At 43.0% G+C, this 16,450-nt stretch overlaps 1 protein-coding gene across 1 annotated transcript in view; it reads left to right on the forward strand.

The window, feature by feature from the left end:
* Positions 1-12,758, forward strand: part of LOC141145607 (rho GTPase-activating protein 39-like) — a gene marked incomplete at its 5' end in the record, with an annotated part of 174,282 nt that extends 161,524 nt beyond the window's left edge. Inside the window, 1 exon segment of the mRNA XM_073632433.1 lies at positions 1,654-12,758. Coding sequence (XP_073488534.1) covers positions 1,654-1,848 — 195 coding nt within the window.
* Between the last annotated feature and the right edge of the window lie 3,692 nt (positions 12,759-16,450).

Consider the following 16,450-nt stretch of genomic DNA (forward strand, 5'->3'; position numbering starts at 1 on the left):
TTTCTCTAGGGGGTGAGGAGTCCTCCTTTCACTCTCTCCTTAAGGCCTCCAGCAGAATCTTCACATCCAATATACCTCCGGGGGGGGGTCTGATGCCGGCATCTCCTGACACGCTCTGTGGTTCCATCTGATGCGTGAGTAGTGACCTAAGGGTTGTCGGGAAGAACAATATCTCCCATCGAAGTCCAGGCATCTCCTGAATGTGTGTCTGATGTGAAGATTCTGCTGGAGGCCGTAGCTGTTAAAGAGACCAAAAAGCAGACTTGCCAACAGCTAGAGAGCGGTCACCTTTTTTTAAAATTTTCTTTCCAAGAGACAGAAGCTAAATCAGGCACCACCATTATACTGAGGGCAGATGAAATATGCACCATCTCCCTGCCCTGCTAAGCTGAATGAATTGAAGGAGGACCTGTTCAGTTCTGCATGGAGCAGGATTGTCCGGGATCCTAAAATCAGCAGTGACTCACTTGTTAAAATGACTGTCGCTGTCACTACTCCTGTCAGTAATCCTGTCAGCCTTGAAATAGAAAGAAAGCGCCCCCCATCCATACAGTATTTACCCCTCCCGCCCACCCCTTGACTTGGCCCTGCTTTACACTCTCTACAGACTGTGGTAAACCATGGCAGCCAATCAGTAAATTGACCTTTACTGATCTGGGTTAATTGGTTGTTAAGGCTTAGCACAGGCTGAGCAGACTCATTGATGAGCAAACAAAACAAAACACCTCCTGCAAATGGGTGTGGTGGCCTAACACTAGATCTTCCTGCACATCTGTTTCTTGGCTGTAGATATAAATGCACCACGCTTTACTGCCCTCTCAGGACTGAGGGAGTCCCAACAGCATACTGGAGAAACACAAGAAAGAAAGGCCGCACCAGTCTGGCGCAATAACCCCAGTCACCATTTATTGTAAAAATAACCATGTATCTACTCACCGATGCTAAAACAGACAAGGCTCATCAAAGCGACAGAGTTGTTCTGTCCTCTCCGTGTGCTCCTAGGCCTGGGAGGACATCACCTAAATCCAACTGGTTTATGCATTTTGAGGGTAGTACCCTCTACCTCAGAGGAAAGAGGGTACTACCCTCGAAACTCATAAGCCAGTTGGATCTAAGTGATGTCCTCCTAAGTCTAGGTGCACACAGAGTGGACAGAACGACAAGGCACATCAAAGTGAGAGTTGTTCTGTCCTCTCCACATGCTCCTAGACTTGGGAGGACACCACCTAGATCCAACTGGCTTACGTGTTTCGAGGGTTGTATCCTCTTCCTCAGAGCTCTGAGGTAGAGGGTACTACCCTCGAAATGCCTAAGCTAGTTGGATCTAGGTGATGTCCTCCCAAGTCTAGGTGCACGCAGAGTGGACAGAACAACTCTCACTTTAATGTGCCTTGTCGTTCTGTCCACTCTGTGTGCACCTAGACTTGGGAGGACATCACCTAGATCCAACTGGCTTAACCACTCTGTCACTTTAATGAGCCTTGTCTGTTTTATCGTGTGTGAGTAGATATAAGTTTATTTTTACCATAAATTGTTACTGGGGTAATGCCTTATTCTGTTGTGCCGTCTCTTTCTTGTGTTTCTCCAGACTCATTGATGAGCCTGGCTTTGTCATGTGACTGACCATCTTTTAACTGTCCACTGCCCTTCCAGGTATTTGTACAGCCAGCCAACGTGGCCATCACGAAGATGGACGTCAGTAACCTAGCCATGGTCATGGCACCCAACTGTCTGCGCTGCCAGTCGGACGACCCCCGTATCATCTTTGAGAACACCAGAAAGGAGATGTCCTTTATCCGAGTCTTAATCCAGCAGCTGGACACCAGCTTCATGGAGGCAATCCTATAGCAGATGAAAACAGGAACAGAGCATTGACTTTTACATCTCATTGTGAGAGGAGAGGTCTCCACCCACCGCCCTGCCTTCTCATCCTTACACGCCCCCCGCAGAGCCAATCCCACTCATCTCCTGTGGCAATAAGGACCTGACACACCTCCACCTCGGACCAAAGTACAGCATGAGAACTGCAAGGCATGATGGGAGTGCTGGACACTGTGGCCCCAGGGTTTAACGTATATATGTACATTCCCGATAATGGTGACTATTTAACACTGTGGTGCATACTATGTGTCTGCTCTTCAAGGAGGCATATTCCTTAGTGCAGATCTTGTCCCTGCTGAGGTGGACTCATGAAATAAGCGGTCATATCCCTTTGAGTGATATATTGTGTCATAGCATGGATAGCGGTGAGCGATGACCAGATCAGTTTGGACGTAGACAAGCTGCAGAGTGCATTCTTCGGGCTGTTCTCGTTCATGCCAACACGAAGGGCAGGCTCGTTAGGGGTCCTCAGGTGCAAAAAATGTTGCATAAAGGTTGGGAGAGGTTGGATATTGGACAATCTGTCCATATTCTGTGCAAATAATTGCAATTTTGATTTATATCTGTGTGGATTTTGGTAAAAGTTATTACTGAATATCTGAGGAATAACAAAGAGATGCATGGTATTACCTGATCTATGGGGTAAAATGATTGACAGCGAGGACCTGTCATGTGCAACACCTGACCTTGCAACATTCTTTGCTCTTTGCAGCCAGATGTGATCATTGTTCATCTTAGCATTCTATTTCTTTCCTACGGCACCTCTGAATTTGTATTTATTTATTTATAATCAGCTGTGTACATGTAGGCAGGACATTCATGAGAGGATCTGGTCTGCAGCCCAGGCAGGGACTGCGTTACTACGACGTATTGTGTTCCAGGAACTGAGATAGACAACACAGTGGTAGATCAATATTATTTCTGATTAACTGCTGTGGGTGGCTCCCAACACTTACAGTATGATGGAGGGATCAGTCTAACCATCACTCATGTCTTGGTTGATGTTAATTCTTTTTCTAACGTGTTTGGGAAGGTTACAGTTCTGGAGCAGAACCCTCAGTCATAATATTGCTGCTAAATTTTTAACAGTTTTCCTCTGATTTTTAACACGTGGAAAACTGTGATATTGCACTGAAGGGTAAAAAGTAGATGTAATGCCCAAGAAGGCAAAATGTGAAGAAGACGGAAAAAAGAACTTTGTACACCATTGTGAGGGAAACTCCATCTTTTTACCTTCCTGAACAGTGACAGATTATAGATGGATGAGGGTGGAGTAAATTGTCTACAGCAAATAAAGGCATGCAAACCAGAGGGTTCTTCACCTTATTATGGCAGATCCCCAGTGGATTGTCCCATTATCCCCTTCATCACTAGACTGTGGAAGTCATCATTACTGGTATTATTGGGTACCACTATGATTTGTAGGAAACGGCTAGAAACAGCTGAAGGAAAATCAGAAGAATTTTATCATATTTTTTTTAAAACAGAAAATCCAAAATACCCCAGCTATCTCCAACTAAGGGGATTTTTGCTGCTGTTTTTGTGCAATTAGAACATGCAATGGAGGTCAAGGTACTCAAATGTCATCTGATACATCAAGTCCATTTTTTCTACTTTGATTTCAGATCAGTAATGCAGGGAGTCATGGTTCATTTGTTTTCTTTAATTCAGAGATCCAGTCCCATACCTTCATCACTTGGTTCCCATACCCCTGTTATTTGGTTCCTATACCCCTATCATTTGGTCCCCTTACTCCCCATCATTTGGTCCCCTTACTCCCCATCATTTGATTACCATATCCCCATCATTTGGTTGACATGCACCCATCATTTGTTCCCCATACCCCCATTTTTTTGTTCCCACACCCCATTAAGTGCTTTCCGGACCCCCATCATTGGGTTCTCATACCCCCATAATTTGGTTCCCTTGTCCCCATCACTTGGTACCCTAACCCCATCATTTGGTTCTTCTACTCCCATCCTTTGTTCCCATACCCTAATGATTTTGTTCACATATCTCCATCGTTTGGTTTAATTATCCCCATAAATTGGTTCCCCTTATCTTTTTCATTTGATTGCCACACCCTTATCCTTGAGTTCTCATACCCTCAACACTTGCTTTCCTTGCCGCCATGATTTGGTTACCATGCCCTCATCATATGATTCCCGTATCCCCATCATTTGGTTGACATGCACCTATCATTTGTTCCTCATACCCCCATCATTTTGTTCCCACACCCCCTTAAGTGCTTTCCATGCCTCCATCATTTGGTCCCCACATCCCCATCATTGGGTTCTTACACCCACATCATTTGGTTCCCTTATCACCATTATTTGGTACCCTACCCCCATCATTTGGTTCTTATATTGGTTTCCTTGCCCCCATGATTTGGTTACCATGCCCTCATCAGTTCCCTATCATTTGGTTCCCACAAACCCATCATATGGTTCACATACACCGTCATTTGGTTCATTCACTTGGTTCTTATACCTCAATCAGGTGGTGTTTATACCTCCATCATTTGGCTCCCATGCCCCATTATTAGGTTCCCATACTCCTTCATTTGCTTACTGTACCCTTATCCTTTGGTTCCCATGCCATGATCACGTGGTTCACCTTCCCTGATCATTTGTTCTCCATATACCCATAACTTGATTTCCACAACCCCATCAACTAGTTTGCATACCTCTATCATTTGGTCCCCACACCCTCATCATTTGGTTACCACACCCACATGGTTTTATTCCTACACCTCCATCAACTAGTTCCCATACCCCCATCATTTGCTTCTCATAACCCTATAGATGGGTCCCCACACCCCTTCATTTGGTTCTCATACTCCTATAATCTGGTTCCCAACCCTCATCATTTGGTCTCCATAAGCCTTCATTTGGTTTCTAAATCTGATCACTTGATTCCCATACTTTTTTGTTGACATACCCCTTGGTTGGTCCCCATGCTCCAATCATTTAGTTTCTATACCCCCATCATTTGTCTACTTTGTCCCATCATTTGTTTCCCATAATCCAGTCATGTGATTCCTGTACCCTCACCATTTCGCTTCCAAACCTCCATCCTTTGGTTCCTATACCATCATGACTTGATCTTTATACCACCATCATTTGATCTTCATACCACCATCATTTGATCTTTATACCACCATCATTTGATCTTCTTACCACCATCATTTGATCTTCATACCACCATCATTTGGCTCCCATGCCCCATCGTCTGTTTTCCATGCCCCAGTAAGAACCTTCATGCACTTTGTTAGTGAATAGTAATAAGAGAAAGATTACTTGGAAAAGCATTCGGCCAATCACATGTGAAGACAGTTAGGTTTCTGGGAGTGTTCTGTATACAGTGTAACATTCACCCACGTGTTGCACTGATGATTACAAGAAAGCAGCGTTTGAATTTTTTAGAAAATCCTAGCTGGTTGAATATTTAAATGAAAAAGTGATTGCCTGCCAGTAATATACTGTATCTTACGTTGGTTAAGAAAGCAGAGTGTTCCTTTAAGTGTTTCAGAGATATCTGATCATTTTTACCTTCCTAACACTCTCTAATGCCGCGTACACACGATCAGATTTTCTGATGGGAAATGTTGGATGTGAGCTTGTTGGCAGTAAGTCCGACCGTGTGTAATGCTCCATCGGACATTTGTTGTTGGACTTTCCACCAACAAATGTTGGCTAGCAGGTTCTCAAATTTTCCGCCAACAAATGTTTGTTGTTGGACTTTCCGATCGTGTCGCACAAAAGTCCACCTTTGCTCTGAATCAGGGACGAGCCAGAAGCGCTCGCTCTTGTAAAACTAGCGTTCGTAATGGAGATATTACGTACGTCTTGTACGTCACTACGTTCGTAATTGTTGGTCAACATTTGTGTGACCGTGTGTATGCAAGACAAGTTGGAGCCAACACCCTTCGAACAAAAATCCACGGTTTTGTTGTCGGAAAGTCCGATCGTGGGTACGGGGCAAAAGGGTTAGGAAGAATTTTAGAGGCATCTGAACATTTTTCCAAATGCTTTTTCTGCTGCTCTCTGAACTCTTTGGAAGCGGCAGTTGGCCAGCATTAGAGCCGGAACACGAGGCCGATGTGTTCAAAGGTAAGTGTAATGTCATCTCATAGCAGACTGATATCAGATGACACTTGGCTGTCACTCCTTTGCTGCTGAAGATTTGTCCTGTAGCGGCAACGGTTTATTGAGAGTTTTTTTGTATTTTCTAGAGTTTTACAGCAAAATGAGTTTATGGTGACATTTACCAGGAGCACTGTCTGAAATCTGCCAACCTGAACTCTATACTGTTGTGAAGTGACCTCGACAAGCTGTGATATTTAGAACAAAAGGATTGAAGCTTCTGAATTTTCTTTTCCTTTAGTCATTAGAGGATATAAAATGGAATCACATGTGTTTTCTGGCTGTGTACAATGACTGGTTCCTTGAGGAATCCATTTGTTGTGCTCTGTATTCTCTACCCTGGTTGGTTTGGTTTATGGGCAGAAAGCTTAGGTGTCATTTTCTTCTACTAGCAATGCTGCATCCTGTTTTGTTCCTGATATATGGCTACAAAAACTTAACCCCTTTCCTGGCATTCCACTATCATTTGATTCCTATATCTACATCATTTAGTTCCCACACCCCTATCATTTGATTCCTATACCTCCATGAATTGGTTCCTATTATTTTTTTTCTATACCCCATCATTTGGTTTTGTGTGTCCCCACCATTTGGTTCCGATGCCCGCATTATTTGGTTTCTATACCCCTATCATGTAGTTCCCATAACCCTATCAGTTGGTTCATATACCCTTATAATTTGGTTTCCATGCCCCCATCATTTAGGTTCTATACCTCAATCATTTGGTTCCCATGTCACCATCATTTGGTTCCCATGACCCCATCATTTGGTTCCTATACCCCTATCATTTGGTTCCCATGCCCCCATCATTTGGTTAATATACCCCTATCATTTGGTTCCCATGTCCTCATCATTTGGTTCCTATACTCCCATCATTTGGTTCCCTTGACCCAATCATTTGGTTTCTATACCCCTGTCATTTGGTTTCCATGACCCCGTCAGTTGGTTCCCATGACCCCATCTATTGGTTTCTATACCCCTGTCATTTGGTTTCCATGACCCCATCAGTTGGTTCCCATGACCCCATCATTTGTTTTCTTTACCCCCATCATTTCATTCCCATACCTCTATAATTTGGTTTCCATGCCCCCATCATTTCATTTCCATACCTCTATAATTTGGTTTCCATGCCCCCATCATTTCATTCCCATACCTCTATAATTTGGTTTCCATAACCCCATCATTTCGGTCCCATACCTCTATAATTTGGTTTCCATGCCCCCATCATTTCGGTCCCATACCTCTAGAATTTGGTTTCCATACCCCCATCATTTGATTCCCATACCTCTATAATTTGGTTTCCATGCCCCCATCATTTCATTCCCATACCTCTATAATTTGGTTTCCATGCCCCCATCATTTCATTCCCATACCTCTATAATTTGGTTTCCATGCCCCCATCATTTTATTCCCATACCTTTATAATATGGTTTCCATGCCCCCATCATTTCCTTCCCATACCTCTATAATTTGGTTTCCATGCCCCCATCATTTCGTTCCCATACCTGTATAATTTGGTTTCCATGCCCCCATTAATTCATTACCATACCTCTATAATTTGGTTTCCTTGACCCCATCATTTCATTCCCATACCTCTATAATTTGTTTTCCATACCCTCATCATTTCAGTCCCAAACCTCTATAATTTGGTTTCCATGCCCCCATCATTTCGTTCCCATACCTCTATAATTTGGTTTCCATGCCTCCATCATTTCATTCCTATACCTCTATTATTTGGTTTCCATGCCCCCATCATTTCGGTCCCATACCTCTAAAATTTGGTTTCCATACCCCCATCATTTCATTCCCATACCTCTATAATTTGGTTCCTTGCCCCCATCATTTTGTTCACATACCTCTATTATTTGGTTACCATGCCCCCATCATTTCATTCCCATACCTCTATAATTTGGTTCCTTGCCCCCAACATTTCATTCCCATACCTCTATAATTTGGTTTCTATGCCCCCATCATTTGGTTCCCATACCTCTATTGTTTGGTTTCCATACCCCTATCTTTTAGTTTCTATGTCCCCATCATTTGATTTCTATATCCCCATCATTTGGTTCCCATAACCTCACAATTTGGTTGCCACACACCATAATTTGACTCCTATGCCCCATTGAATTGGTCCTCATACCCCCATTGTTAAGTTGCCGCACCCCAGGAAGTACAGATGCTAACTGTAGAGAACCTTTATGCACTTTGTTAGTGGAAAGCGACCAAAAGGTTTCATTAGAGCGTGGATGGTAGTAAAGATGAAGTCAGAGGCTTTTATTCGTCAAAGAGACAGTCGATCCCTCTATGTTTCAGTTTTACTGTTTGTATATATGTTCCCATGTCCTCATCATTTGGTTCCTATACTCCCATCATTTGGTTCCCTTGACCCAATCATTAGGTTTCCATGACCCCATCATTTGCTTCCCTTGACCCCATCATTTGGTTTCTATATCCCAGTCTTTGGTTTACATGACCCCATCAGTTGGTTTCCATGACCCCATCATTTGGTTCCCTTGACGCCATCATTTGGTTTCTCCACCCCAGTCGTTTGGTTTCCATGCCCCCATCATTTCGTTCCCATACCTCTAGAATTTGGTTTTCATACCCACATCATTTCATCCCCATACCTCTATAATTTGGTTTCCATGCCCCCATCATTTGGTTCCCATACCCTCACAATTTGGTTGCCACACACCATAGTTTGACTCCTATGCCCCCATGAATTGGTCCTCATACCCCCATTGTTTGGTTGCCACACCCCAGGTAGTACAGATACTAACTGTAGAGAACCTTTATGCACTTTGTTAGTGGAAAGCGACCACAAGGTTTCATTAGAGCGTGGATGGTAGTAAAGATGAAGTCAGAGGCTTTTATTCGTCAAAGAGACAGTCGATCCCTCTATGTTTCAGTGTTACTGTTTGTATATCTTTACAGAAATAATCTGTTTATTAATCAAAGCAGATTCACTAAGTCCCCTTAGTGTTTTTAATTTCTACTCTTTAGAATTATTGACTGTTTAGAGGTTTTTAGTATACCGCTAAAAACATTTGCCAGCAGGATGGACAATCTTGTCACACCGTAGGCTCTGGGGGGGCCCGCGGCCAGCCGCTGGTATTAATCCAAGAGATGTAATAATGTATTATTTATGTATATAGAGATACAGGGACCGCAAGTCTCTTATTAATACATATTTATTTATTTTCCGGATAATTCTAATCCATTATGTACATTCGAGGTAGGGGACTCTGTGCTTGCTTGAGGGGGGAGGTTGTATATTATAGCTGTGTAATAAATATGTGACATGGGACCCCCCCTTCATGGATGTCCGTCTCCCTTTTGGCTGTGAGACGGCGGTGTGGTGACGCGCTGCCAGGGCACACGCACACGTCATGACTTATTGTATACGGATAATTGCATGTTGTGTTTATACCCGGTTTATGTCTGTAGATATGTTATTTATAAATTACAGACGGCGGACTTGTAGGGTCATAAATCACTTAAGAGCGGACCAGATCCTTTGTGCATAGCGGGGACATCGTGGGGGGGGGGGACTGACAATGACATAAGTGGGGAGAGATTAGAGTAAGAGCCCTGTGCACTGTTTCCCCCCCTTGTGGGGGTTAAATTGACTTTTTACTCTTGCTCCCTCTAGTGGCATGTAGATGAAGATGTCGTGAAAATATTGAATATATTGTAAAACAATTCCTCGGGCACTTAACCCCGGTAGCCAGGATCTAATGACACGAAAGGTCACTGGACGTGTATACATAGCTGCCTTTGGGCACCTACACAGCCTTTAATGATTAGGCTATAAAGAGGCCGAGGGAGGAGAGTGAAGAGGAACTGGCTTATTGTTGGGGAAAAACAATAGTTATCGGATAAGGTTCCACCCAGACTAGGAGAATTCTGATGTCTGTGGGCATAAATAATGTGTGTCTTGGGTCAGATAATACCCAATCTAACCATAAAACGGGGGTGAGGTTGTATGAAGCTATCACCGGATGAGCGCCAATAAATCGTAAGATCTGTGCACCTGTTTTATTGCACTTGCCGCCACTCAAAGTAGAGGTGAAAGGTTATTCCTGTGTCCCAGAGCATAGGGTGTAGGCTTGTCCTGATACCAATTCAGAGGACTAGTAAATGTAAAGAGGAAAGGATCGCCGCTATTCTGACCAGCCAGGCGAATAAACGATAAGGAGCAGCCTCAGCCTACATGTCTCCACCAAACCACACACCCTAACAGATTTTGCCCCTTCCACCAGGGCTTTGTCATAAGGTCAGATCTGTGCAGTTCTACATAATGCTCTCCGCTACAGTCAGTGCGATTGTACAATGTATGTGTGCGCGGTCATCTTACAGACATTTGTATACCATCACCATCAGACCGCACTTCTGTGTATGACATAAGACTGCATTGTGTGTGTGACCAGCTTTTGGCATCTCAGGCTGCCAATTGGAATCTTTCCATAGGTGTATCTCTAGGTATGGCGTGGCCCCTCAGAATTCCTAGCGACTGTATTTAGTCCTGTGTCCAGACAAAGATGTTGAGCTGAATATAAGAGAAATCACACTCCTGACAGCCTGAGTATTATATTAAGTCCAAAAGCAGCCTCAGCCTGGGATCCAAAACGCCCCCTCCGACATGTTTCGTCCTCCCCACAGGGTTTAGTCATACCACTGTATACTTCTTCTATTCAGCTTTACACAGTGAGCTTGGATGAGCATCTTAGATGCCGACACCTGCATACAGGGGATCACCAGACTTGTAGCCTTGGCGCGGCGCTCTATGTTGTCTAGCGGTCACAGACAAAGGTGTCAGTTCTTAAGATATTACATGCAGTTGATGGGTGCACTATGAATATGAGGTTGGACAAGGAGGCCTTTTTTCAATGCTGCTTTATTACTGGTATATTACCCAAAATTTCAAGGGGCAGCAGAAGCTCTGAACTCTGGGTAGTCAAAGCAAAAATGATTTTTTTTCTATTGGAGGAAGTAAAGCTGACCACACACCAGTAGAACTTCTCCTTCAATTTTTTAATAGCAAATGAGGTCAAATCGACAATCATTTTTGACCGTAGCGATGGGAAGAATTGAAGGAGAAGGATGGAAAAATTGAAATTAAATTCTAACTGTGAATGTGGTTTTCATTTGGGGAAAATCAGACTTATTGTGTATCCTGAACACTAGCACGGCAATCAAAAATTTTTTAAGGTTTTCATTTGAAATTCGGGAAGTCTATGATAATGCTCTGTCCAATGATTTTCTGAATTTCCGTACAAACATATGCACCTAAATTCTACGGGTGTATGGCCAGTTTAGGATATATTTACGTTTTGTCCTTCAATACCATGTATATAGGATTTTTATCCTTTCTCTGTAATAATTGAATAGCAAAAAACATTTAAGGGGACCATTTCTACATTTTTAATACAAAATATCCTTTCCAGCATCTGCACCTATTTATTAAGCTGCTCTGAGCCATTTCTCTCTTCATTATTCCCTATTTTGCCAATAATTATTATAATCCAGCAAAATAAGTTTGCCAAATTATACAAATTTCCTTTTGCTTATTACCCCTCCAAAGATTTTTCTTGCTTTTTCCTTTACCCATGGTAATCTTTTAGATATAGGCATCATGTACACACAGCCTACTTTGACCGCTGGCTGTGGGAAAAACGCAAAACTCGGCAAAATCGATCCACGATTTTGCCATGGTTTGCTTTCTCCAGCAGCCGGCCGTCAAAACATTCCTATCCCGAAAGCGATTCTTCCACGATCAGAAGAGGGAGAGGTTGAGGGAGGTGGAAGCTCCCCTAACCAAAGCAGCTCCTAAACTTTGGTGTACATTGACACATAGGCTTTCATAGAGTTGAGTTTAGGGGCTTTGGCAAAAAAAACGCCAAAAGCTCCAAAACTCAAGTTTAGGAGCTGTAGTGTACATGAAGCTTAAGTCAAGAGAAGGCGGACAAGGAATTTTTTTTAAATAATAATGGCATTTGGTCAGTTTCATTTAAATTTTAAGTTTAGAAAAGTATAAACTAATGTTTACATTTTTATTGAAATAAAACCAACTAAGGCAATCCTGTCTCTGCTATTGGGGGAAGAAGGTCAGCAACCCTAGAGCCTTGTAGAGAGGTTCTTTTCCTGAAACAGGTAAATATAAAATATTAATTTGTAATAGTTCAAAAGATTTTTTAACTTTTTGGTACATAATATATTTAAGAAAATATACTATATGGCCTAAAGCCTGTGGATACCTGACAATACACCTATACGAGCTTGTTGGACATCTCATTCTAAAACCATGGCCATTTATATGGAGTTGACCTCTTTTTTTGGCTATAGCATCCTTCACTCTTCTTGGAAGGCTTGCCACAAGTTTTTGGAGTGTCTGGGGGAATTTATGCTCGTTTGGGAGGGCAGAAATGTTGGAGGTGAAGATCTGGTTTACAATGGATGTACCAGTTCATCCCAAAGTTGTTCAGCAGGGTTGAGGTCAGGGCTTTGTGCAGGAAACTCAAGTGCCTCCACACCAAACAGGTCCAACCATGTCTTTATGGAGCTGGCTTTCTCCACAAGTGCACAGTCATGGTGGAACAGAAAAGTCTTCCCAAACTGTTACCGCAAGGCTGAGCTGTTGGACAGCCTATTTCAAAACCATGGCCATTAATACAGAGTCATTCCCCATTCCAAAGCCATGGCCATTGATATGAAGTTATCCCACATTCCAAAACCATGACCATTAATATACACTTGCCCCACATTCCAAAACCATTGCCATTAATATGGTGTTGCGCCCCCTCTCCCCATTCCAATACCATGGCCATTACTATAGTGTTGCCCCCCCATTCCAAAACCATGGTTATTAATATGGAGTCCCCCCCCCCTCCTATTCTAAAACCATGGTTATTAAAATAGAGTTGCCCCTCCTTTGTGGCCATAATATCCTTCACACTCTTCTGGGAAGTCTTTCCAAAAGATTTTGGAATGTCTGGGGGAATTTTTACCAATTTGTGAGATCATATACTGGTGTTGGATGGGAAGACCTGGCTCACAATGGATGTTCCAATTCATCCCAAAGTTGTTCTGTAGGGTTGAGGTCAGGGCTCTGTGCAGGCCACTCAAGTTTCTCCACAACAAACTGGTCACACCATGTGTTTTTTTTGGAGCTGGCTTTCTCCACAGGGGCACAGTCATGGCGGAACAGAAAAGTCTTTCCCAACTATTACTGCAAGGCTGAGCTATTGGACAGCCTATTCCAAAACCATGATCAGTAATATGCAGTTATGCCCCATTCCAAAACCGTGGTCATTAACATGGAGTTATCACCCATTCCAAAACTGTGGTCATTAACATGGAGTTATCACCCATTCCAAAACTGTGGTCATTAACATGGAGTTATCACCCATTCCAAAACTGTGGTCATTAACATGGAGTTATCACCCATTCCAAAACTGTGGTCATTAATATGGACTTATCCCCATTCCAAATCCATGGTCATTAACCACTTGCCGACCAACCGCCGTCATTATACTGCGGCAGGTCGGCAGGATCCCGTGAACCGTCGTAGCTGTACGTCGGCTCCTTTAAGTGGGATAGCAGGCACACACACGCGCACCGCCGCTGCATTGTGGGGGTGCCGATGCTCATGGCCAACGGTCGCGGGCACGAGAGGCAGAACAGGGACGTGTGTGTGTGTTATCTCCTATAGTCAGTCCCCCCCACAGTTAGAACACACAGTCAGGGAACACAGTTAACCTCTTGATCGCCCCCTAGTGTTAACCCCTTCCCTGCCAGCGACATTTACACAGTAATCAGTGCATTTTTATAGCAATGATCGCTGTGTAATTGTCAATGGTTTCAAAAATGTGTCAAAAGTGTCCGATGTGTCCGCCATAATTTCACAGTCCCGAATCACAAAACATGCCCCGGTCATTGAGCAGCCAAATCTTCCGGGGCTGAAGTTGTTAATATGGAGTTGCCCCCATTCCAAAACTGTGCCCCCCAGCTCAATTCCAAAACCATGGTTAATATTACGGAGTTGCCCCTCCTTTGTGGGCATAACATCTTTCACTCTCCTGGGAAGTCTTTCCAAAAGATTTTGGAGTGTCTTGGGGAATTTCTACTCATTTGTGGGGTCATATACTGGTATTGGATGGGAAGACCTGGCTCACAATGGATGTTCCAATTTATCCCAGGGGTATTAAGTAGGGTTGAGATCAGGGCTTTGTGCAGGACACTCGAGTTCCAACACAGCAAACTGGTCACACCATGTCTTTATGGAGCTGGCTTTGTAAACAGGAAATATTCTTCACTAAACTGTTACCAGAAGGTTGGAAGATACAATTTTCTTAAAATTTCTATGTATGATGTAGCATTTACAGTACTGGTAAACCCCATGACAACCATTATTGGGGGGGGGGGGTGTCCACTTACTTTTGGCCATATAGTGCATAGACATTGCCTTTAAAGTGGCTTAGTATCTTTTTTCCCTTTTTGATATTTTTCACTTTTGACACAATTTCAGTCTATTATAAATTCAGAGGACTATCAAATGTTATGTTCTGAGTGCAGTAAACCAAAAAGCAGGTATGTAGATCTTTATAAATAGACCCTTAAATGTGGAAGATATTATTAGCTCACCCAATGTCTGTAAGTGAGCAGCGTGGGTCGGAACATGAGAATTGCATTGTGATTGTCACATGTGAACCGTAAACATCTAATACAGGGTTTCTCAACCAGGGTTCCATGGAACCTTAGGGTTCCTCCAGAGGTTGCTAGGGGTTCCTTGAACAAAGAGCAATTTCCGCCTCTCAGATAAGTTCCCACTGACACCATTGATCTTTTTAGCTATCGGTAAGTGTGGTAATTTTTCCCAATGACCACAAGTGTAAGGACCATTCTTCCTGCTGACCATCACGCTAATGTATTATGAGTTGTAGATACAATCAGTTTTCCGCAGAGGTTTCCTCAGACTGGAACGTTATTTCAAGGGTTCCTCTGTGTTGAAAAGGTTGAGAAAGGCTGGTCCAATACAACCTTTCTCAACCAAGGTTCTGTGGAATTCTAGGGTTCCTCCAGGGGTTGCTAGAAGGTCCTTGAGTGATGAGCAACTTCTGCCTCTCAGATAAGTTCCCACTGACACCAATGATCTTTTTAGCTATATGTAAGGGGGGGGATTCTTCCCCCCATGACCACCAATGCAAAAATCGTTCTTCTCACTGACCAACGCACTAATGTACTGCAAGCTGTAGCTATAGTACATATTAACAAGGGTTCCCTGAGCTCAAAAAAAGGTATTGCAAGGGTTCCTTCATGTTAAAAAGGTTAAGAGATGATGTAATATATATATAGTCTTATAACATCTATTGGAGATGTGAGAGTGCATTACATGAATGGGCCTTCCCAAAACAGGGACCTAATTTTCGCCTCTCCAAACTGCCTTCCCCTCGTTTCCCAAGCTATCATGATGCCTACATCTCCTATCCAACAACCGACCATCTGTCCGCTTCTGGATCTCTCTACATAATCCCAACAAAGAGAGCCCACCACCCTACCGTCTTGTGCTGTCGGAAATCTCAAACCATCCGCCATGTTTTTTTACGCTTCATCTTAGGTGATCTATGAAATAACTGTAATAATATGTTAATTGTAACAGAAACGATACATGACACCATCACCTACAACATGCATTGCTGTAAAGGTTGGGGAACGCCAAGCGTTCATCAGCCAGCCCAGCAATGTACGTTGCCCATACATCCATACAGTGTACAGATAATGGGATGACATTGAATCATGCATGGATGGAAACTGCTATATATTTAATATTTATAACTGTTTTCTAATTCCCTTTATTGACTCTCCCACGTGCTGCCATAAAACTGCATCTGTATAACCGAACTGGAATCGGGGTACGCGTGTGTATATTTACACCCGGTACTTGTACACACGCTCGCACACGCACGCACCGACCCGCTGCCCACCCCCCCCCCCCCCCGCGCCATCTTCAGCTTTCTGGCTCTAGAACCACCAAGGAACTTGGAAATTCGTCTACACTGACCTTTTGTTTTTCTTCTTTTTTTAAGCAAGAAACAAGGCGAACGTTGTACATGATTAGAGCTTTGCTTTGTAGCCCTTCTATACGTGTTGTTTTTATTTCCACAGTTTTTACAGATCTATTTAATTTTATTTTTACAATTGTTTTATTTATTAAAAAATGAAGAATAACTGTAAAAAAAAAAAAAAAAAATTTTAAAGTTTTGAATTTTGTGTCCGAAACGAGACCAGTCCGAGTCCTCCTGTTGTTTCACTTCTTGGTAACGCAATGGTTCTAACGGAGTAGATGCAGATGTCACAGTATGTCCACAAGAATAAAAAACAGATTTCAGCATCTAACAAAAAGGACTTGTTTTTGTGTCACTTCT

This window comes from Aquarana catesbeiana, linkage group LG05 (assembly GCF_042186555.1).
Source record: "Aquarana catesbeiana isolate 2022-GZ linkage group LG05, ASM4218655v1, whole genome shotgun sequence".
NCBI classification, from domain to species: domain Eukaryota; kingdom Metazoa; phylum Chordata; class Amphibia; order Anura; family Ranidae; genus Aquarana; species Aquarana catesbeiana.